Below are 24,643 nucleotides of genomic sequence, written 5' to 3'. Positions count from 1 at the left end.
AATACTTAATACTCTATCATTGTGTCACAATGGTATTAAAAAAATTAGAAATATACGAAAACATGAATACTTTCCATATTGTCTATGGTAGATGCTATTTCAAGTATCCTTAAAATATGTGTGCAAGTGCAGAAGATTCTATTGAAGTTTACCTTAAGGCAAAGATAGTCATAAAGAGGTCATAAAGAGGGCTGACTTAGTGAAAGTACTTTAAAATTCTACTCTCTCATTAAATGTGACCAGTTCAAAAACTTTAGCAATTGTCATTGATCAGCATGGTGAAATGATTATGGGCTCATTTGTGGACAGGCCTGATAGGTTGCACTAGATCTATCTTTCTTCCTTTCTCATGTGGAACATTAACGTTAATGGGTCTATGACATATGAAGAGCTAACTCTAAGTAAGCAGAAGTAAGTCAAATTCTATAACCTATTGATCTGAGATACCTAAAAAGGAGCTTGGATTTCAGGAGGATTGGGATACAGCTCTCCTCTTGCTTTATATTTTGCCATAGGCTGGGTTTTCCAGAAAACAGACTCTGAAATGGATATCAGCGTGTAGAAAGTTTATTAGGGAAGACTTTTAAGATCAGCACCTGTGCATGGAAAGAGACAGAAGCAGGATTGGACAGTGGGAAAAGTTGGGCTGTGACGTAGTCTTAACAAAGTCCTCAGTCAACCCGATGGGGAACTCTGAAGGTGGAATGGCCCTAAAGAGTACCACAGGTCAGGGAAGGAAAGCTGTATTTTTAATACCCCTATGTTGATCAGTCATTGGATGTGGGTGCCTAAGGGGAGGCATGGCTTTAAGTTGTTTGCACCTGCAGCAGTTCCCTGAGAGGGCTGTTAGCTGAAGGTCATCTGCTGGCAGCACTCCCAATAGTTATGGAAATAAACCTTTCTGTCCTGAAGGAGGAACAGGGCAAACCATCACAGTGTTCACCTTGGGTTTGCTGCCTTTGATTGCATGTAAATATTATTTTGTATTATTTAAGATGTGTAGGGTGAGTAAAATGCCCTAGAAACCCTAGTAAAGATTAACCTTGCCTGTCAACTTTATTCATTTATGTGTTTCCTTTAGATTTGAAAGCCTAAGAGAAGGACCAAACAGTGTCTGAGAAGTTTGATTTTAGAATAAAAGGTTGGTCTGGCGTTTCTATGTGAACAGAACTAGAATCACATAGCCAGGAAGAGAAGATGGCCAGATAACTGAAAGACGGAAGGCAGGTTAGGAAGGAGCTCAGGCCAGGTTGTGCCCACCCATCTGTGTTAGAGGATGGTGATCCTTGTGCAAGCAGATATGGAACTAAATAAAGCCCCTTTACTCATTGTGGTGGGATTATGTGGAATAAACCATGCATCTAGGAGCCTTGACTATTTTTCCATTGCTTCATTTTACATAATTATACCCATTTAATTTATCCTTTAATATTTGTGAATGCATCACTCTATTTCAGTTATGCTAAGGGAGTAAGAAAAAAAATTGTGTCCATATTTGGATTAGAGAGAAAAGACAAACAAAATATCCATGGGGTGCAGATGAGACAGGTGTAGGAGAAATCAAAGTGAGAAAGATTAAGAGGACGTTTCAGTGTAGGAAGCTCTAGATGCAAGAATTCAAAGCTTTCAAGACAGGAAGAAAGAGTCCAGAAAGGCACGTACTGCTATATCTTTTCTCATTTCCTTCTCCGATATGTTCCCTTTCAGGAGAAAAAAAATGAATAGTTGTAAACACCAATTTATGCTCACATGGTACCAGTTGAGCATCTGTAATCCAAAAACCCAAAATCCAAAATGCTCTAAAATCCAAAGCTTTTTGAGCATCAACATAATGCTACAAGTGGAAAATTCCACACCTAACGTTATGTCATGAGTCACAGTCAAAATAGAAAAACTCGTTTCATGCACAAAACTATTGAAAATATTCTATAAAATTACCATCAGGTTATGTGTATAAGGTGTATATGAAACATACATTTCATGTTTAGACTTGGGTCCCATCCCAGAGATATTTCATTATGTATATGCAAATATTCCAAAAGTTCAAAAAAATCTGAAATCCACAATACTTCTGGTCCCAGGCACTTGAGATAAGGGACACCTGTACTAGGCGTTTTCATGTTATCTCATTTACTGATAACAACCATGTGAAAAATATATATATTACTGCCATTTTATTATGAGAAAAACTAAGACTCAGGAAGAATAATTAGGTTTCCTAAGCCCACACAATAAGTGATGGAACTGGGAAGACAGTGTAGCACAGGTTTAGGGTGAGAAACAATTGGATTAAACGTCCTTCAGTATTTGAATGAATACAAAAATTGTGGTATATTCTTAGAATACTACTGAACAATAAAAAGTAATAAACTATTGATAAACATAACAATACGGTTTAATTTCAAAGTAACAATGCCAGTGAATAAAACCAGATATGAAAAAGCACATAATGTATGATTTCATTTTTATAACTCTAGAAAATGCAAACTAATCTCTATTTACAGAAAGCAGATCAGTGTTTGCTTAGAGACGGGGCAGGGTGGGAAGTGGCAGCAGGAAACTTTTGGAGGTGATAGATACGTTCATTATCTTGACTGCAGTGATAGTTTCATGGGTGTATACATATGTCACAACATCAAACTATACACTTTATGTATATTTAGTGAATGGCAATTATACCTCAATAAAGCAGTTAAAAACAACTGGGTTGAAATCTCTATTATACTATTTACAAAATGCTTAATCTCTGAGACTGCATTTTTTAAAATCAGTTAAATGGAGTTGCTAATGCCTACCACAGAGGGTTGGTATAAACATTATATCAGTAAGGCAAGTACTTAGCACACTGTGTAATACAATAGTAAGCATGCAGCAGTAGTTACACAAGAAGTCCTAGACTGAGTTCTTCCTTCTTAGAGCTTTCTCCACTTTAATTAATCATGTTAGTCCTTTTTATTTACAGCTGGAATTCAAACACATCAGTCTTACTCCAAAGACCAAGATCTTTCCACCAAACTGTGCTAAGCCATGGCAAATTTTATGATTTGAGTTGAGGAGGGCATCCCCTGATTGGACACCAGGCTCAGAGTATTCCACATAAATGCTCCTCTGTATTATCCCAGGGTCTGGAAAAGTCACTCTGGGCCAGGGAGGAAGACCAGTAGTTCAGCTGCATATTCTTTACTTATACTCCTTCAGATTCTATCTCTGCTCCTTTTTCAGATCCCTACTGGCTAAACAGCAATGAAATTGCTTATGCAGTGTACAGATAAATTGAGAGAAACAGGTCCTGTTTCTCAGGAGTTTGCCCCGAATAGCAGTCCAAACTAGACATAATATTGGGAGAATAGCATTCATTGAGATTAACTGACTTACTCTTTATGAAACATTTGCTTTCCTGGATAAAATAGCATATTAAGAATGTTATACATCATGTATTAAAAAAGTTATACTGCACATTACACATCACACATTTAATCTTAAACTATATGTAAATTTATAAAATATATAAACAATGATAAATCTCCCATGTTTATTTTCTAAAGAATACTGTTAAGAGTAATACATCTTTAATATGTCCAATCAAGATGCCATTTCATGGAATTATGTAAGTTTTTTTTTTGTTGTTGTTCATTTGTTTTTTTTCTCCAAGTGATAATCATTGAGAGGGTCAAAAAAGGAAGAATTTGTGGTATACTGACATCTTATTAGATTGTCCTTGGACATTCCAATTCACCAAAATTTGGACCCCCTGATACTACAGCTCTTTCCTTGGCCTACTACCCCCAGGCCTCTTCTCACAGTGCCCAGACCCTTATTCTCCTGAGACTGTTCTTTCTCCTCTTTTCTCACCCTCCCTTTCCCTACTCCTATGAAGCAGCAAAAACATTCTCCTAGACCCAGAGTGAGGAGCTTAATTCTTGTCTCTGAAGCCTTGGTTAGCATCAGCCTTATGGAATCCTAAGAATCTTACCTTCTACTCCATTTTTTCAAGGTATTAAATTTTCTTTCAAAGAAAGACACTTTTCTTTCTTAGAGAAATTCTGATGCCATCTATAAAGAAATCTGTTCTCCACATTTCACAAGGGAATGAATAAATTCATGAATAGGTAAGTAGAGATGTTGAATGCAGACTGCTGTTTCAAAAAATCCAGTGATAATGCAAAGCAAAGAAGTGTGCAGCAGTTGTAGAGGGTGGTAAGGTAATGGGATATAGAAGTCAGAAGAGTGACAGAAATTGGAAATTTAGAAAAGATGCAGGTTAGTCGCTGAGGCAAGTGCTGAAGAGGAGGGAGGGGTTGGTCTCCAAAGCAGAGTAGGGCTGGAAGGCCAGCCTAAAGCAGGAGGAGACAACACTTCAGAAGTTGCTATTGAGGGAAGTTTGCAGGTAGAAGAGAAGGAGTTGAAGTATATTATCTTGAAAAATACCACCTGGTGAGCATAAAAGTGAATCAAATAAAGGAGTGTGAATATTGATTCAAGTAACTTTCATGGGAAATGGGAAAGAGAACTAATTGGAAAAGTAAAAGGAAAGCCGTCAGGCCCCAGCTGAGACAACAAACCTAATAGGTATAATAGAGAGATTTCTCCCAGCAATCTTCTCCTGTTTTCCTGTTAATGATAACTCTTAACAGTTACCATTTTCACTGTTACAAAATATTTCATCAAGTAGATGTATGATAATCTATCAAGATTACTCAATTCCTTTTCAAATGAATTAAAATGTGGTATTTTTAAAAAGACAACAAAGCATACTTTAATTACCTGTAAGAATACTGTCTACCTACAAATAATTAGTCTCTAAAAAAGGAAGCAAAACAATACATTTGCCTTTTCTGCCAACATTATTCCTTTCTTCAGCAAAACACTGTAAATTAAAAATATATACAGAATCATTTATTTTTTTATTATGATAACATATACATAACACAAAGTATGACATTTTAACCATTTTAAGGGTACAATTCAGTGGCATTAATTGCATACATGCTATTGTGAAAACACCACCACTATCTGTTAACGAAGCTTTTCCATCACCCAAAACAAATTCAATAACCATTAAGCAATAACACTCCCTTATCCCCTCCACCTTTAACCTATTTTCTGTCTCTATAAATCTGCCTATTCTAGATATTTCATATAACTGGAATTACACAATACTTTGTCATTTGTCTGGCTTATTTCACTTAGTATAATGTTTTCAAGGCTCATCTATGTAGTAGCATACATCAAAACTTGATTTTTTTCATGGCTGAATAATATCGCACTGTATGTGCATAAAATATTTTGTTTATCCATTTCTTGGTTGATGAACACTTGGGTTGTTTCCACCTTTTGGCTATTATGAATAAGGTCACAACAAATGTTCACGTACAAATATCTCTTGAGTCTCTGTTTTCAATTATTTGGGGTGTATATCTCAGAGCTGAACTGCTGTGTTGCATGGTCATTCTATGGTTAGCCTTTTGAAAAACTGCCATGCTGGTTTCCACAGTGGTTGCACCATTTTACATTCCCACCAGTAATGTGCAAATGTTCCAATTTCTCCACATCCTTGTCAACACTTATTATTTTCTGTTTGGGTATTTTGTTTTGTTTTTTATTAATCTTACAGCTATCCTAGTAAGTGTGAAATGGTACCTCGTTGTTTTGATTTGCATTACCTTAATAACTAAGGATGTTGAACATCTTTTCATGTGCTTATTAGCCATTTGTACATTTTTTTGAGAAGTGTCTATGCAAGTCTTTTGTCCATTTTTAAATCATGTTGTTTGTCTTTTAAGTATGCTGTTGGATTCAGTTTGCTAGTGCTTTGTTGAAGATTTTTGCTTTAATATTCAGAAGGGATATTGGTGTGCACTTTTTTGTGATGTCTTTATCTGACTTTGGTATCAGGGTAATGCTGACCTCACAGACAAAGTTAGAAAAGTGTTCTTTTCTCTTCTATTTTCTGAAAGAGTTTGAGAAGAATTGGTGCTAATTCTTCTTGAAATATTTGGCAAAGCTCACCAGTGAAGCTATCTGGTCCTGGACTTTTCTTTGTTGGGAGGTTTTTGATAACTGGTTCAATCTCTCGCCTTGTTATAGTTCTAGTGAAATTTTCTATTTCATCTTGAGTAAGTTTAGTTAATTTGTGTGTTTATCCATTTCATCTAGATTATCCAGAGCTGGCAGTAATGCTCCTACTCTCATTTTAAATTTTAATCATTTGTGTCTTTCTTTTTTGTCAGTTTAGCTAAAGGTTTGTCAATTTGATTACTTTTTTTACAGAGCCAAATTTTGGTTTTACTGATTCTCTCTGTTGTTTATTCCGTTTTACTGATCTCTGCTCTAATCTTCATTTCCTTCCATTGGCTAGTTTTGGGTTTGGTTTGCTCTTCCTTTTCTAGTTTCCCAAGGGATAAAGTTAGGCCATTGGTTATCTTTTGTCTTTTTAAATGTAGGAATTTACAGTTATAAGTTTTCCTCTGAGCACTGTTTTTGCTGCATCTTACCTTTTAATATATGTGTTTTAGTTTTCATTATTAAACATCTCATCTTAGGCTGGGCGTAGTGGCTCAGGCCTGCAATCCCAGCACTTTGGGAGGCCAAGGTGGGCAGATCACTTGAGGTCAGGAGTTTGAGACCAGCCTGGCCAACATGGTGAAACCCCATCTCTACTAAAAATATGAAAATTAGCCAGGCATAGTGGCAGGCGCCTGTGATCCCAGCTACTCAAGAGGCTGAGGAAGGAGAATCACTTGAACCCAGGAGGCAGAGGTTTCAGTGAGCCAAGATCATGCCACTGCACTCCAGCCTGGATGACAGAGTGGGAGTCCGTCTCCAAACAAACAAAAACATCTTATGTTTTAATATGGGTGTTTTCGTTTTCATTATTTTCTAATTTTTATTGTAGTTTCTTCCTTGACCAATGAGTGTTTGGTAGTGTGTAGTTTAATTTCCATATATTTGTGGATTTTGCAATTTTCCTTTGATTTTGATTTGTAGCTTCATTCCACTTGGTCAGAAAAGATACTGTGTATGATTTCAACTTCTTAAAATTTATTCACTTGTTTTGTGGCTTAACATATAATCTGTCCTAAAGAATCTTCCATGTGCCCTTGAGAAAAATATGTATTCTGCTGTTATTGGGTAAAATGTTCTATATATGCATGTTAGGTCTAGTTGGCTTATTCAAGTCTTCTATTTTGTGACTTATCTTCTGTCTAGATGTTCTATTCATTTTTGAAAGTAAATATTGGAGTCTCCAACTATTATTGTACAACTATTTATCTGCCTTTAATTCTGTCAATATTTGCTTGAAACATTTTGGGTCTCTGTTGTTTGGTGCATATATGTTTATAATTATGATAACTTTTTGATGATATATATATATTTATCTATATATCAATATATAATGTCCTTGTCATTATAACAGATTTTGACTTGAAGTTTTTTGCCTAATATTAGTATAGCCTCCTTGGCTCTCTTTTGGTTACTATTTGGATGTAATATCTTTTCCATTCTTTCACTTTCTACCTATTTGTGTCATTAAATCTAAAGTGAATCTCTTACAGACAGCATTTATCCATTCTGCCAATCTCTGCCTTTGAGTGAATAGCTTAATCCATTTATATTTAAAATAATTACTCATAATGAAGTACTTATGCCATTTTGATACTTGTTTTCAGTACGTCTTATGCTTTTTTCCTCTCTCATTTTCTCCATTATTGCCTTCTTTTATGTTTAGTTGATTTTTTTGTAGTGAACCATTTTGATTCACTTCTCATTTCCTTTTGTATATATCTTTTAGATATTTTCTTTATGGTTACCATAGCAATTATATTTAATGCCCTAAATTTAAGGCAATATATTTTGCATTGATACCAACTTAACTTCAAAAACATTTAAAAACTATACTACTATACATCCTTATCTTCCCCCTTTATGTTGTTGTCTTTTTACATCTTTAACATTGTGTCCCCAACAAGAGATTTATTATTTTTATGTATGTGTATGTTAAATCTTATTAAAAATAAAAGGTAGAGTTACAAACAAAAATTAAATAGTACTTGTTTTTATATTTGCCCTACCTTTACTGTAGGCCTTTATTTTCTTCACATGGCTTTGAATTGCTGGCTAGCGTCTTTTCATTTCAACTTGAAAGACTTCCTTTGCATTTCTTGTTGGAAGGAAATGTTGAACTCAACTTTTGTTTATCTGAATATATCCTAACTTTTCCATCATTTTGAAGGACAGTTTTGCTAGATATAAAATTTCAGTTAATAGGTTTCATTTTCTTTCACCCACTTAAATATGTCACTCCACTGTCTTCTGGCTTCCGTGTTTTCTGATAAGAAACTGGACTTTAATTTTAATGAGGATTCCTTGTATGTGATAAGTTACTTCTTTCTTGTTTGCTGCTTTCAAGATTCTCTCTCTACCTTTGGCTTTTGATGGGTTGGTTAAAATGTCTTAAGTGTGGGTCTTTTTGAGTTTATCCAACTTGGAGTTCATTCAGTTTCTTGGATTTGTAGGTTACTATATTTAATAAAATTTTGGAAGTTTCTGGCTATAATTTTTCAAATATTACTTCTGCCCCTCTCTTTCTTTGTCATCTAAAACTCCCAAAACACGTATGTTGGTCCTCTCGATGATGATGCACCGGTCCCTTCGTCTCTGTAAACTCTAAAAAAAAAATTAACAGACTTTATTTTTAATGCCATTTTAGGTTTACAGTGAAATGCAGTGGAGTTACAGAGAATTCCCATATATTCCTTACTCTCACACATGTACAGCCTCCCCCACTATCAACATCTCACACCAGAGTGGTACATTTGTTACTATCAATGAACCAACAGTGACACATCATTATCAAGCAAAGTCCATAATTTACATTAGAGTTCACTCATGGTGTTATATATTCTGTAAGTTTTGACCAATATATAATGAAATGTATCTACCATTATAGTATCATAAAGAATAGTTTCCCTGCCATAAAAATCTCCTATGCTCCACCTATTCATCATTCCTTCCCCTCATCTGATTGGAATCATGCAGTCTGCAACCTTTTCAGATTAGCTTCTTTCACTTAGCAATATGCACTTAAGGTTTGATATAGTTTGGATATTTCTCTTTGCCTGAATCTCATGTCGAAATGTAATCCCCAGTGTTGGAGGTGGGGCCTGGTGGTAGCTGTTTGGACCATGGAAGCAGATCCTTCATGAATGGCCATCCCTTTGGTAATAAGTGAGTTTTTGCTCTGGTTCACATGAGATCTGGTCATTTAAAAGTGTATGGCATCACCCCTCCACCTCTCTCTCTTGTTCCTGCCCTGGCCATGTGATGTGCTTGCTTTCCCTTCACCTTCTGCCATGATTGCAAGCTTCTGGAGGATTCCCTGGAAGCCAAACAGAAGCCAGCATCATGCTTCCTGTAAAGACTGCAGAACCATGAGCCAGTTAAACCTCTTTTCTTTATAAATTACCCAGTCTTGGGTATTTCTCTATAGCAATGCAAGAATGGATTAACACAAGGTTCAACCATGTGTTTTTTTTGGCTTGATAGCTTATGTCTTTTTAGCATTGAATAGTATTCCATTGTCTGTGTGTACCACAGTTTATTTATCCATTTACCTTGTATTAGTCTGTTTGGGCTGCTATAACAAAATAGTACAGACTGGACTGGGCACAATGGCTCATGCCTGTAATCCCAGCACTTTGGGAGGCCAAGGCAGCAGATTGCTTAAGCTCAGGAGTTGAAGACTAGTCTGGGCAACAAGGTGAAAACCTATTTCTATAAAACATACAAAAAATTAGCTGGGCATGCCCCTGGTCCCTGTTACTCAGGAGGCTGAGACAGGAGGATCACTTAAGCCTGGGAGGTGAAGGTTGCAGTGAGCCGAGATCATGCCACTGCACTCCAACCTGGGTACCAGGGCAAGACTCTGTCTCAAATTTTTTTAAAATAGGAAAAAAATAATATAGACTGAGTGGCTTAAACAGAAATTTACTTTCTCACAGTTCTGGAGGCTGGAAATCCATGACAACAGTGCTGCCAAATTCATTTTCTGGTGAGGGCTCTTTTCCTGGCTTTATAGGCAGCCATCTTTTTTTTTTTATGTCCCCACACGGCCTTTCCTCGTGTATGCTAAGAGGAAGAGAGAGTGCTCTGGTATCTCTTCTTGAGAACACTAATCTTACCAGATCAGGGCTCCACCCTTAACTTGCACTACTTCCTTAGAGACCCCATCTCCAAATACAGCTACACTAGGGGTTAGGGCTTCAGCATAGGAATTCTGAAGGGTACATAAAAGGGCATCTTGGTTACTTTCAAGTTCTGGCAATTATTAATAAAGCTGCTGTAAACATTCAAATGCAGGTTTTTGTGTAGACATAAGTTTCACCTGATCTAGGTAAATAACAATGAGCCCAATTGCTGGATTGTATAGTAAGAGTATATTTAGTTTTGTAAGAAAACTGCCTTTCAACATGCCTATACTGAACTGGGTGTGGTGGCCCATGCCTGTAATCCTAGCACTTTGGGAAGCTGAGGTGGGAGGATCACAAGCTCAGGAATTCAAGACCAGCCTGGGCAACATAGTGAGAACTCATCTCTAGTTAAAAAAGAAAAAAAAAAAGTAGCTATACCATTTGCATTCCAACAACAAATGAAAATTTCTTCATTCTTTTTGCTTTCTGCTCCTCAGGCTCAATAATTTCAATGGTCTTATCTTCAAGTTCACTGACTCTTCTGCTTGCTCAGTTCTGTTGCTGAAGCCACCTAGATTTTTTTATTTTTAATTTTCAGCTTCAGAATTTCTGTTTGGTTCCTTTTTATAATTACTATCTCTTTGTTGATATTCTCATCTTGTTCATACATCATTTTCCTGGCTTCCTTTAGTTCACTGTCAATGTTTTCATTTCCATGTTTAGCATTTTGAGCATATTTAAGACAACTGTTTTAAAGTCTTTGTTTAGTAATTCCAATGTCTGGACTTCCTCAGGGACAGTTTCTATCCATTTATTTTGTTCCTTTGAATAAGCCATACTTTCTTGTTTCTTTGTATGCTTTGTGATTTTTGTGTGTGAGCTTGAAAAGTGGACATTTGGCTCCTATGATGTGGTAACTAGAAATTAGATTTTCTTCACTTTCCTAGGGGGGTTTGCTGTTTTCTGGTTCTTGAAGGCTGTAGCAGTCAGTTTATTTGATGTTTGTCTCAAACTATTATTTCAAAGACTGTATTCCTTGTCAATATGGTCACGGAAGACTCTGTCCCTTAGCCTGTGTTCAGCTAGTGTTTTGGTAGATTTCCTCGAATGCCAGAAGCTCTCACAGTCTTTGCAAAGTGGCTGTAAGCCAGGGCTCTGCTTCAATTCTTAGTCAGGCTTGCACTGTCCTAAGGGATCAGCCCAAAATGAAAGCTTAGGGTTTTCTCAGGTGTTTTCTAAGCAAGTGTTTTGCCCTGGGCATGTGCATGGCTTTCTAAATTCCCATGTATACATGGTTACTTTTGAATATTTTAATTTCCCAAAGAAACTCTCTCCAGATTTTGCCTTAGGCAGTCTATTGCATGTTTCAACTGTAATCTCTGCCTCCAGGTGTCTAGGGTTATTACCTCAGTTTGCTGTGTTTTCCAGCTTTTTCTGCCCTAAGTTCTGAGTTCGCAAAACAGAGGAGAGGATCTTGCATCAATCCTTCAGGTAGCCCCTTTTATTAGTCTGCTTGGGCTACTGTAACAAAATATCACAAACTGAATAGCTTAAACAACATAAATTTATTTTTCACAGTTCTGGAGGCTAGCAAGTCCAAGACCCACATTCTGGCTGACTTGGTTTCTGCTAAGGGCTTTTTTTTTCTGGTTTACAGATGATTGGCTTCTCTCTGTGTCCTTACATAATGGGGAGAGAGAACTCTTCCTATTCTTAGAAGGGCACCAGGTCTATTGGATAAAGGGCCCTACCTTTATCCCCTCATTTTACCTTTATTACCTCTGTAAAACCCCAAAAGGATAGGGTTGGGGGGCTGTCCAAACACATAGAGGTTCCTAGAGGTTGGTATGCCTGGAGACAGCATGGAAGCTACATGCCATTTCTCCCATACCTTACATTATACATCTGTTCTATCTGGCTATTCATCTGTATCCATTATAATAAGTGAGTAAACATAGGTAAAGTATTTGCCCAAGTTCTGTGAGCCATTTCAGCAAAATGGGAATTTGTGGAAAAAGGTCGAGGAAAGAGATGCTTCTCAATGGAGGGTGAATAGAAACCAGAAAAGGTATCTACCATAGGTCCACCTTTAGATTTGGAAATACAACTTGAAATAAGAAAAAAAAAATGCCACATTATGCAGCTACACAATTTGTAAGTCAATTAGTTCTTTTCAATAACAGATGCAACATATACATTTACAAATAATTTACTCCTTTGGGATTTCAAACTAAAGAAACTTCAACTATTTCATTTACAACAAATGTTTCTGCTTCTGTTTCTCATTAATTGAGAAAACAATTAAGGAATACTCTTGATTCTTATTCCAGGGAACTAGAGGAACAAAGAGTAACCCCAGGGATTCTAGCCTCATAAGCTGAGAATATTTTTCTAGATGACACAAGTTCCTCAGTGCACATGTGACAGTCTCTGCTTTCAAGCTAATATGCTGTGAGTCACACTGAGTTCTCTTCCCTCGAGGTTAAATGTATTTCCTAGACTTTTTTTCTTTATTTCTTCCTCTGCTCTATTCTCCATCTTAACCCTATTCCTCTGTCAGTCAATTCAGAAAACAACACCAGCCATTCCAATTGTCTCAAAATCTTGGTAAATTTTGTGAAGATGTAGCTGCAAGGAATAAAAACTGTTTAGAAAATGTTCTCTTAGGTTATACAGGGTGGCATTGTCAGGTATTTTCAATAGAAGACGAGAAGCTCTGTCTAAAAGCATAATGTTGCCAGAAGGATTTCCCTCATCTTTGTTTCCTGCTGTCCATTTTTCACTTACTACCTAATTTAACATAGGAAATGAGGCGCATGAAGCTCTGTCCCTTTCTTCCCCCTAGAGTTCTTCTTTTTCTTACTCAGGGATCATCCACAACAACAAACAGTCTGATATCTAATTAGGCCAGTAGTTTCAACTGATTTGGGCTCACAGCTGAATAGCTGAAAGCAAGAAAAAACCATACAATTAAATTAGGGACCTTGTATTTACGGTCATTCATCCACTACACAATCAGGACTTGAATCTCACACTAAGGCTCTGTCTTACTCATTCTAACATAGTTACCTCTCAGGTTAGTCATGCCACAAAAATGTGCATTGCTAATAATTGCCTCATTTCTACCTTTGATGTCCCAGTATATAAAGCCTTCCCCTGTGTGCCCTAAGTTCTGTCCTCTGAAAGAGAAAGACATGTTTTCTGCCATTTATTTTCTTGCTATTGGGTGCAATTTTGCTCTAGGATGAACTCATAAACTCAAATAACCGGTTATATGTATGTTTGTTATTAAGTTTGTTTAAGTACCTCTGTCACAATCAAGAGGAGCAGATATACTCGGCCACAGTTACAAATTAATTCATGAAAAAGAGAAAGGAGCCAGTGATAATTATGCATTCTTTTAAAAGAGTAATAAATTTTCAACAGGCTCATAAAATGAGATCTGACATATAAGCTACCATTCTGCCATACTCTTAAATCCAAACTGCTTGCTATGAATGATGCTACTATTTTATACAGTATACAGTAAAATCAGTAAATAAGTTGTCACTTCCTGAAAGATTTCCATGGTATTCATGTAAAATACTTAATGCTTAATTGCTTAAACATCAGGTAGACCTCATCAGCCTAATTTAATTAAAAGAATGATAATGCTTTATATGTAAAGCATATTTACATGTAATCTCATTGACTGACTTTTGGGGTACATTGGGATAATTTTCCCCAGTTAGTGGATAGGGAAATTGAGATTCAGAAGGGTTAGGTGACTTACTACAGGTCACCCGGATAATCAGTGATAAAACTGGGGGCACTGAAAGATAAGTACCTGGATTGGGCTTACCAAAGTGGTGGCTACAAAAAGGCTAGAGCTGTGTTTAAAAGTTTACAGGAGAGCTATCCATTTTTAGTTGACTTTTTAAGGAAATGATTCAGTTTGAAAAGGAGCAAGAATGCAAGAATCCTGCAACAGAGGGCTTTGAGAGAATTTAGATCTGTAGATTCTGATCTTTGGATGGATTACATCAAAGCAGAATTGAACCGCCCCCTTGGTAGACCTGAGAAATGCAGACAGACCTGTTGGCGAGCCATGAAAATGTTGCAGGGAGAGTCATCAGAGGCATCTGTAGCTAAACATGCTATGCATCAGACTGGTCATTTGTGAAGAGAAATAATACAGCCAACTTTGTGAAATAGTATTGCAAGCCCTCTGGGCAAATTTGTATTATGAGTCAATCTGTAATTTGCTTGGAGATGGCAGACAAGATGGCTGTCTGGTTTCAAGACATGGTTTAATTTTGTGTTAACTCATTAACTTTTAAAAAAACTAAAAAAAATTGATTGAGGAAAAACAACTGGAGGCAGAACTCAAGTTTCAAGGATTCCATTGTTCTATTCACCATGTTACTTCCACAACTGGCAAAGTTTAGCTCTCAGTAAGATTCACACTTCATCTCTCTATAAGAGATCAAAAAACCCTTATATAATACAGGTGTCAGGGAGCAAAGATAATCCTAACATTGTATGCTACCCACTAAAGTGAAAAAGATATACTTCATTCAATTATTTATTCATTCAAACAACAAATAATTGAACACCTGCATGTGTGCCAGGCATTGTGCTGGGCTCTATTATATCCAGCTGTATGAGTTACCTATTGTTGCCTGACAAACTATCCCAAAATTTAATGGCTTAAAACAACAATCATTTAAACATTTAGTATCTCACTGTTTCTGTGGCCTAGGAATTCAGGAGCACCTTAGCTGAATGGTTCTGTCTCAGGGTCTCTTTCTAGGTTACAGTCAAGATGTTGACCATGATGCATGCAATCATATGAAGGCCTGACGGGTTGGAGGATCTGCTTCCAAGCTCACTCACATGGCTATTGTCAGAAGGCCTCAATACCTCACCAGTTGTTGGCTAGAAGCCTTAATTACTCACCATGTGAGCCTCCTTATAAGTTGCCTGAGTGACCTTACGACTCGGACATAACAGCTACCTGGCCCCAACAAGTAATCCTAGAGAAAGACTAAAAAGGCTGGCATGTTTTATAGTTTCCCCTCAGAAGTCACATTACATCATTTCCACTACATTCTATTCATGAGAACAAGTCATTTAATACAGTCCAAACTCAAGGTGAGGGGAATGAAGTTTGACCCTTTGAAGGAAGAAGTATCAAATAATTTGTGAGCATATTTTAATACTACCATATGAGTTAATAAAATTTAATTCACGAAATTTAACTTAATTATTATAAAGTGGTGTTAGTATATTTGTAAAATGTAGGTATTTAAAGGGAAACTAAGTCTATTAAAGAAGACAATGTTTTAATGTTGTTGCTAGCTTGTTTGCATTTTCTGTCACCATTTTCACCTCATTCTATTAAAAAATTCTATATATAGTGCTAAATAAATGATGACTTGGCCTATCTTATTATGTCAACTAAGAATTGTATTCGATACTTACAACAGACAATAACAAAATCCTCACCTAACAACAAACCCAGAATTGGATAGTCCAGAGCTGGTAAGTCAGCCCTCCAAAGCAACCATGGACCTAGGCACCTCTGGTGTCCTACACCATTAATAGTGTCTGTGTGGCTTTTGTTATTATGGGTGAAATATGGCTGCTCTACCTCCGGTATCATGTCCCTGTTTCAGGTTCAAAAAAAAAAAAAAAAAAAAAAGGGATGGGTGCAGATCAAATGGCTAAAGCGGTATTTCTTCCATAAAGCTTTCCTTGAGCCTCCTCTGCAGAAATTCACTTTTATTTAATTGATGGCCACATGGCCAGCCATGACTTATGAACGTCTAGGGGCATGAATATTTTTAACTGGACACAGTTAAAAATATTTCTTCACCCTGAAGAAATCAGAGTTCTACTAGTAAAGAAGAAAGGATATTGGTTTAGACAACTAGTAATGTCTACTGACCTACTCCAAAGAGCTTTGACATGCATTATTAAACACTAGACACAAGACAAACAACAATACTGAGGTTTATCTGTGTTTCAAATATGTTTCAAATGGGAGAATCTGGTCAGTTTTGAGTCCCACATATAAGTATATTTTTCAAAGTAACTACAACTTTTATTCTCTAATTGAAAACGTTGAAGAATTGGCTGACATTAATGTCACTTCTAGGAATGTGTCCAAGGAGATAATTGCACAATTGTGCCAAAGCCTATGGATAAGAATGTTCATCAGAGACTTTTTTTATGGTAGTAAAAACTTGGAAACATAAATGTCAATCAGTAGAATACTGGTTGGATAAATGATGGTATATCCATTTAACAGACAGTATGCAACTTTTAAAAATGATGTTATTCATGACTGTTGTTCACTGTGCAGATAATAAGATCCAATTTATGAAATATTTTATTTATATGTCTATATGTGCTTTTATTCTTAGAGAGATGCCTAGAAGAATGTAACACAAAATTTAAGAAATGGTTATCTCTATATTATGGTACTTGGACAGATTTTAACTTCTTTGCATTTTTGTTTAAATTTTTTAAATTTGTTTGCATAAGCATGTATTGTTTTTATAAAACAATAGTTATTAGCTGGGTGCCACAGCCTGTGCCTGTAATCCCAACTACTGGGGAGGCTAAGGCAGGAAGATTGCTTCAGCCTTCAGCCCAGTTGTTCGAGGCTGTTGTGTGCCAAGATCACACCTGTGAATAGCCACTGCACTCCAGCCTGGGCAACATATAAAGACCGTATCTCTTTTAAAAAAGAAAAAAAAAAAAGCTATTTTCAAAGAAAGGCAGGGTGGGGGCAGGGCTGATTTGGTCCGGTATTGTTTCTAGCAAGTAATTTTCCCGGATAAGGCTGTGGCTGACCTTATCTTAGGAAAGGGTTCTAATCTTTGCTCAATGGAAAAAAGTGTTATTCTTTATTAATTATAACTTTTAATAAAATTAAAACGACATAAGGAGTTGTGAGTTTTGGTTTCTATTTGGAACACTGACCTCTGAAAGAGTCTTCCTTCCGTGTTTCACAATGGGTGGCAAGATATTGCGGAAAGGTGGAAGGATATTGCGGAACGGTGGAAGGATATTGCGGAACGGTGGAAGGATATTGCGGAACGGTGGAAGGATATTGCGGAACGGTGGAAGGATATTGCGGAACGGTGGAAGGATATTGCGGAAAGGTGGAAGGATATTGCGGAAAGGTGGAAGGATATTGTGGTAGGATTTTGTGGAAACGTGGAATGATATCGTGGAAAGGTGGGGGGGCAGGAGGCTGAGCAACAACTGTATACAAGTTGGGGAGGAGTAGAGAATGGACGTAAGCATGTAAGCTAGAGAAGTCTGGACCCATGAGCCAGGGAAAGAGCAATATCCTGGACATCAGGATAGCTGCACTTCTCTTCTAGCATGGACCTATCAGTTTATCTTTCAGGCCTTAGTTTTCTCATCTGAAAAATAAGACATCTATATTAGAATCACTACATGTGCTTTATGTTTCACAATTCTTTTGGATATATTGATGCTACGTCCTGAGAAACTACACTACAGCTGAACCTAAGCAAATTAAAGGAAAAAAGAACAACAATAACTAACGTATATTATTATTTGTCTCAGGTATTCTAAGTAACTTGCCAATAGGTGGAGGGACCAAGACGCCAGCCCAGGCAGTCTGATTTCAGATCCCATACTCTTTAACAACCACGCTGTAGAGTACTGAAGAACCGCTTGGATAGGGCATTTAAAGGAAGCAGGGTAGCTTTCCTATTCTGGAACTTGGTCTTGTAGATAATGGTTAACGCCAGTAAAGCCTATACCTCACCCTCACCTCATGACTATTGTGGGGTTGCCTCAACAGGTGGCTGTCTCCTCCCCCTATTCCAAAGACAACTTCCTTATTCAGAGCCCAGCGAAAGGGGAGATAGGTTTTGTTAAGCTGACAGAACCAAAGACGAAATGTGCCTACAGAAAGCTTTCTGGTATTATTATCTCGGTTTTCAGCTCTTCCTGGTTCTCACATGACCCAGCACCCGTATGCATACTTCATCTTATTACTTCCTTTCATTAAGCCCAGAGAGATACTGAGTAAAGTGAGTACGGGGAGAGAACAGAAAAACAAATGAACGGGGTAAGAGCAGGCTACAGGCCACAAGAGTCCTGCAGGGTTAGAGCCTGTACCTCAGACAAAGGTCCCTCAGGCATCCCCTTTCTCGTTCCCTATTGTTGCCCTACTTTCGTCTCGCTCAAGGTCTGGAAGCTAGTGCATAACCTTATAGCAGGATCAGAAGGTGAAGGGTAGCCGACACAAGCCGCAAGAGGGGTACAACAAAATCTACTGCTCGTGGAAGATCCGACTTCCCAAACCCCTTCGCATTAGGGCGGAGCGTGCGCCCGACGGCCAATCCCCGCTTCCTCACGTCGCCGTATCCCCGCCCACCGCCCCCACCCCCGCTCCGCCCTTCCCGCTCCGCCCTTCCCTGGGGCTGGTGCGGCGGCGGAGACGTCAGCGCCAGGAGACTCCGGGTGGCGGCTGCGCCGTAGGCGGGCCACGGCCTGGACGCGCTGCGGGGAGGGGCGGAGCGAGCGGGCGGGAGCGCGCGCTGGGCCCGCCTTGGCCGCCGCTGCTGCTGGGGAATAATCTGGGCGGCAGCGGGCGGCCTCGGCTAGCGGCCACGAGCCACTTCTGCGGCTGCCCAGAGAAGCAAAGGTCGCCGGTCCCAAGTCGTCCCCCTCTCCGCCCCCCAGAAGGGGCGAGAGGGAGCCGCAGCTGATGTCAGGTATGGCCGGCGGAGGCGCCCTCAGGCTGCGGGTCCAAGGTCTCGTCTCCCCTCGCCCTCCCCCCTCTCCGGGTTGGTGGGGAAGCGTAGAGGATAGAACCAAACCACGGGCGCGGCGGAACAGGTGTCTCGGGGTCAGAGCCGGGCTGGGGTCGTCTGGGCCCCTGAGGAAGGCGCGAGGACTTCCTGCTCCCGGAGCCTTAGCGATCTGCCACAGCGTCCGGGTGCGTACCCGGCCTCAATTTGGTGGACATGTACCCTCCTCTTCGTCGTGGGTCCTTCCCTTGTGCCCGCTTGCGCTACTCTTCTGCTCGCTTGCTGCCTGGCGGCGCGGCGGGGCGCTGAGTGCTCCCGGGCCAGACCACTTAGCGGTCCTGCCCCGCCGGGCCCTCCCAGTCCCTCCTCCCGGGCCCTCCCCGCCCCGCCGCTGATCTGTGGGTCCCGCCGGACTCGGCGCCCAGGTGTGGGGCACCTTCGCCGGGGAGCCACTCAGCTGCCGCCCCGCCTGAGCGCCCAGCGAGCGGGCTCTTTCCAGAAGTGCCTGGAGCTTGCTTGGGTCTAGCTTGGATCATCAGGTTTGTCTGTAGTTGATTTATTTCTTTAAGTGTCCCTGCCGCAGAGTGAACCAGATACGTGTGTGTTGGGGCATTCGCTGCGTGGAGGAGGAAGAAAGGCATTAAAAAAAAAAATTTTTTTTTGTTTCTGCACCCCATTTTCCCCCAACAAATTGTGATGGGATTAGTAGGTGTTGACAGGTTGTCCATTTGCTTTGAATTTGGGTAAGTTGTACACTCTTAAAAGATGACCATAATTTAGCGCTGTGGATTTATTCTTTCCTAGCCCTTACCGTCTCCCCAACCCCCACCACCCCGCATTTAAAGCAAACAACAATATCAGCAACAAAAACCCCACACATCCTGGAAAAATTCTCAAGATTTCTAACCTATCTCTCTATATCCATTGTACATATTACTGTATTTCCTTTTAACGCTTTTTAAGATAGAAAACTATTGTGCTAACCATGGATTGATTTCATTATGAATTTAAAAGTTATAAATTTAGAACCATAATGAATCTGAATAATTAGGCCAATGTGTAAGGAGAGAAATATGTTAACTTACTAAAAGTTGGGCGTAGAACATAGTTCTGCCAGGAAAAAGTGCGCATAATTTCAAGTTGCTTGATTCTGGTGTGAGTTTGGGAAGTGGGAATCCGAGTTTTTAGAAGGTATTTAGATGACAGCTTTTCACTCTCTTAGGTAAATGGCAATTGAGCTTAATGCACATGATACTGTACGTTCTAAGTATTGTATATAGTAAACTATACTGTCTACCAGTCTTTATATATAGATGTACAGTTTAAGTGAATATAAAGTTTCAAGTTAGCAAACAGTTAACTCTTCACCTTATGTTAAGTAAAACAATGACTTAGTAAGGAAAGTATGACTCATTTAAAATTCTTCATAAAGACAATAATTTTTCAGTATTAGTGGAGAACTATTAAATGCCTCTCTTAAATTTGCCTGGAATGTGTATTTTTTTTGTATCTTCCTACTTAGGATTAAGCATTTTAGAAATATTTTGTGTTTCCTATTTAAAGTTTTTCATAATTATGCTTTTTAAGACTAGACTACGTTGAGTAAATTCAATATCCAGTTATTCTTAAAATGGTATCACAAATTCATTTCAGGGTACATATAATGAGTTCTTGTTTACCTAATAGAAATATGAAAAAGTATGTCACTAGGCATATGCTACTATTTGTATATTGATTTGTGCTAAAATTAAAATTGCATTATGCAGTTTAACTTTATAAGCCATGGTAATTTAGAGTCTTTGGTAAAATCATTGATTGGTATTTTTGTGACAGTGCAGCTATAAATAAACCTTAAGTGGAAAATGGAAAGCTTGATGCTGAAATTAAATTCATATAGGCTTAAAAGTTTAAGCTTCCCAGTACAACCATCTTTTCTTTTAGAAGATTTCTTAAGATTTGATTAAAGAGGCTGATGTACAAACTACAGCAAGGCTGAAAGAAAGGTATGACAAAAATCTTTTTACTTCAAATTCAGTGGAATTAAGTCATTCTTTTAAAAGAAGAAAGGGGGGGCGGGAAGGAGACTTGTTCCATAAAATGAGAATTTAGCCCTTTATCTTAAAATCTGGTTAGAGAGGAACTCCAATGTGTACTTAAATTATTTTGCAGCTAATTCAAATGTCCGAGGGGAATATATATGCCAAAATCTGTAATGTGTGAGAATAGGAAGTGTCCCTTGGAGAGAAAAAATATGTATAAAGAAACTGGTGTTTGTGATTTAGGGAAGCACATAAGAAGGTGGGGGAAACTGAAAGGAAAGTCAAAATAAATTATCTAGCACCTGTAGTATGTGCTGCCTTGCACATTGAAGGGGCGTGTTGGGGGCAACGAGAAGCAATATTAGGGAGATTCTGGAATGGGAAACCTGTATATTAAAGCACATTTAAACGGGTAGATGTTGGATAATAGGCAGAATTTGAAATTAAATACAGCTTGGCATAGTTATTTGCATTCTTGGTTGTTGTATTTTCTAGGGCTGCGGTAACAGTACGACAAACTGGGTGATTTAAAACAACAGATTTATTGTCTCAGTTCTGGAGGCAAGATGTCTGAAATCAAGATGTAGGTACGGCCATGTTCTCTCAAGTTTTGAGGGGAGAATCCGTTCCATGCCTCTTAGCTTGTTGTGTTACTGCCAATCCTTGGCATTTTTTGGCTTGCAGCTATATCACTCCAGTCTCTGACTCTGTTATCACGACATAATCCCTGTGTGGCTCTGTCTTCATATGGTGTGCTCCACTTCTTACAAGGATACTAGTCGTATTGGATTAAGATCCACCCTAATCACCTCATCTTAACTTGATTACATCTGCAAAGACCCTATTTTGAAATAAGGTCACATGCAGAGGTACTGGAATTAGGACTTCAATTTGTTTTTTGGGGGGACACAGTTTAACCTGTAAGTTACATGGTTTATCTTTTACAGCGTTCAGTAAATGTTTAGCATTATAGACTGAATCAGAGGCTGTAGTGGAAACAGGATGGGACACCTACATTTATTTACGTATATCAGTGATGTCTTAATCTGTTTTCTGTTGCCTCTAGCAGAGTATCTGAAACTGGGTAATCTATAAAGAAAAGAAATTTATTCCTTACAGTTAGGAAGGCTGAAAAGTCCTGGTTCAGGGGGCCATATCTGGTGAAGGCCTTGCTGGTAGGGACTCTGCAGAGTCCTGAGGTAGCACAGGGCACCACATAGTGAGGGGGCCGAGCATGCTAGCCCAGAACTCTTTCTTTTCTTGTAAAGCTACCGGTTCCTTTCCCATGTTAACCCATTCATGAGGGCCGAACCCTTAGGCCGAACTCTTAGGACCGTTTAAAGACTCCAGCTCTCAATACTGCCACAATGGCGATTAAGGTTCAACATGAGTTTTGGAGGAGACAAACATTCAGACCACAGCAAGTGCTTACTATGTGCCAGGTCCTAGAGATAAAACAGTGGATAGACAAAAATCTCTGTCCTCATGGAGCTTACATTCTGAAACACGGGTTCTAAAAATGTGGTCCCTGGATCTGCAGCAGCATCATCACCTGGGAAGTTGTTAGAAATTGAAATTTTCAGGCTCCATCGCAGAACTCTTTATTTAACTAGCCTTCCAAATGATTCTGATGGAGACTCAGCCTTCAGAACCACTGATCAAGATGGAAAAGAGACAGTAAACAAGATGGATAAGTAAAATAATATTAGATATTAATAGGTGCTGTGGGTAAGCATAGGGTGGCCAGTGAAGACTCCTGAAAAGTAAAGACCTGAAGGAGTTGGAGAGTGAGCCATATGAGCATCTGGGTGCGTGTTCTTAGCAGAGAACAGTAAGTGCAAAGACCCTGGCACGTTTGAGGAATGGCAAGCAGTTAGTATTAGGTTCAGTCTATGAAATTGCTGCTGTTTGTTCATTTTTGACCTACAAAAACACCAAAAACTGGGGAGAAGAGATCGAAAGAAAGGGATGGAGTAGGATGCAGATTGTGGGAAGATCGTTGTAAGGTTTTGGCTCTCTGAGATTAGAAGACGGGAGCGTTTTGAGCAAATGAGTGATACGATCTGATTTCAGTTTTAAAAGGATCATTGTGGCTACTAGTAAAAATGGGCCAAAGAAGGAAAGGCTAAAGGAAGGGAAAAGTTGGTTAGAATGTTGTTGCAGTAGTTAAAAGACAGAGAGGTTGCTCAGACCAGGTTGATAGCAGTGGAGAAGTCAGAAGAGGTACAAGACTAAAAACGCACAGTAAATGTTTTGAAAAGTAAGTTTTTTTCATCCCACTCCAGTTACCCCAGTTACCCAGTTGTCCTCAAAGGCAATTAGTGTTAAAAGTAGTCTTATCTCTATTCTTCCTGAGATTTTTTTTTTTTTTTTTTTTTGAGACGGAGTCTCACTCTGTCACCCAGGCTGGAGTGCAGTGCGCGATCTCAGCTCACTGCAAGCTCTGCCTCCTGGGTTCACGCCATTCTCCTGCCTCAGCTTCCCCAGTAGCTGGGACTACAGGTGCCTGCCACCATGCCCGGCTAATTTCTTTTTTTTTTTTTTTGTATTTTTAGTAGAGATGGGAGATCTTTTATGTAAATATGAGAAACAGTTTTAACAAATTAGTGGAGAGGTTGTTACCTGGAAACATTTAGCAATGTCTAGAGACATTTTTGTTTGTCACAACTAGGGGGAATATTACTGGCATCTAGTGAGTAAAGGCCAGGGATGCTGCTAAACATACTACAGAGGACAGGACAGCTTCCACAACAGAGTTATCCAACTCTTGATGTCAGTAGCGCCAAGGTTAAGAAACCTTAGTTAATGGGATTTACAGAGGTTGGTGGGAAGCAAGTGTTGTAGTCAGAGAAGACAGTAGGAAGAGGAGCTGACCATATTGGGAACCTTTCAGGAACTGTAGATAGTTCAGGATTGCTGAAGCAGACATAAATTGTAAGGCACAGAATAGCAAAAGATGAGGCTGGAAACCTGGACAGGCTCTAGATCATAGCCTTTATATATCTATATCGTGTTAATAAAAAATGTTTAGTTTTTGTCTTGTAGGCAGTGGAGTTCCGTGAAAGGATTCATGGGGTGACATGGTCAGCTTTTCATTTTAGAGAGCTCATTCTGGTGACAGAGGGGGTATCAGTTAAAGAAGAATAGCACTTGAGTCAGAGAGGTTAGATATTGTAATAGCCTGGGGGAGAGAGGAGAGTCTGAAATAGGATAAATACTAGAAATGGAGAGGAGACAATGGATTAGAATAATATTTAGGAAGTAATGTTGGCAAGACTTGGTAATTGGATTTGGGGTGAAGATAAGGGAAACATTAAGAATATCTCTGTACTTTGTAGTTTAGATAATCCTGTGGCTCTGAGTGAAATAGGAACCCATTGGTAGGTAATTGCCAGTAATTAAGGTAAAATGAGCAGAGGAAAGTAATGAGTCACTTTGGATGTGTTGAATTAGAGATGCCTATGGTCCAGGTGGAAGTATTTAGCAGTCATTTGTGTATGTGAATCTGAAACTTGGAGAAGTCTGAAAGGATCAAGAGATCATTTTGTTTAACAAGTGTGGAGAAATTAGTGGACTTTAATTTTTATCATATTATTTCACTTTGCAGATAAAAATTGCCTCCCTTTATTTAATT

General features: G+C 38.8%; 1 protein-coding gene across 12 annotated transcripts in view; it reads left to right on the top strand.

Moving 5' to 3' along the window:
- Positions 1-24,643, top strand: part of C1GALT1 (core 1 synthase, glycoprotein-N-acetylgalactosamine 3-beta-galactosyltransferase 1) — a 123,348-nt gene that overhangs the window by 4,789 nt on the left and 93,916 nt on the right. For 3 of the 12 annotated variants that reach the window (XM_063637087.1, XM_055272618.2, XM_063637089.1), the window contains exon 1: positions 18,721-18,934. The exons of 1 other annotated variant lie outside the window; for it this stretch is intronic. In XM_063637087.1, the coding sequence (XP_063493157.1) occupies positions 18,928-18,934 (7 nt within the window). In that variant the 5' untranslated portion in view covers positions 18,721-18,927. 8 more of the 12 variants (XM_063637088.1, XM_063637090.1, XM_055272621.2 and 5 more) reach the window with 7 other exon arrangements.

Source organism: Symphalangus syndactylus, chromosome 3, assembly GCF_028878055.3.
Source record: "Symphalangus syndactylus isolate Jambi chromosome 3, NHGRI_mSymSyn1-v2.1_pri, whole genome shotgun sequence".
NCBI lineage: Eukaryota > Metazoa > Chordata > Mammalia > Primates > Hylobatidae > Symphalangus > Symphalangus syndactylus.
The sequence above is the reverse complement of the archived record's forward strand: the minus strand, read 5'-3'. Positions and strand labels throughout refer to the sequence as shown.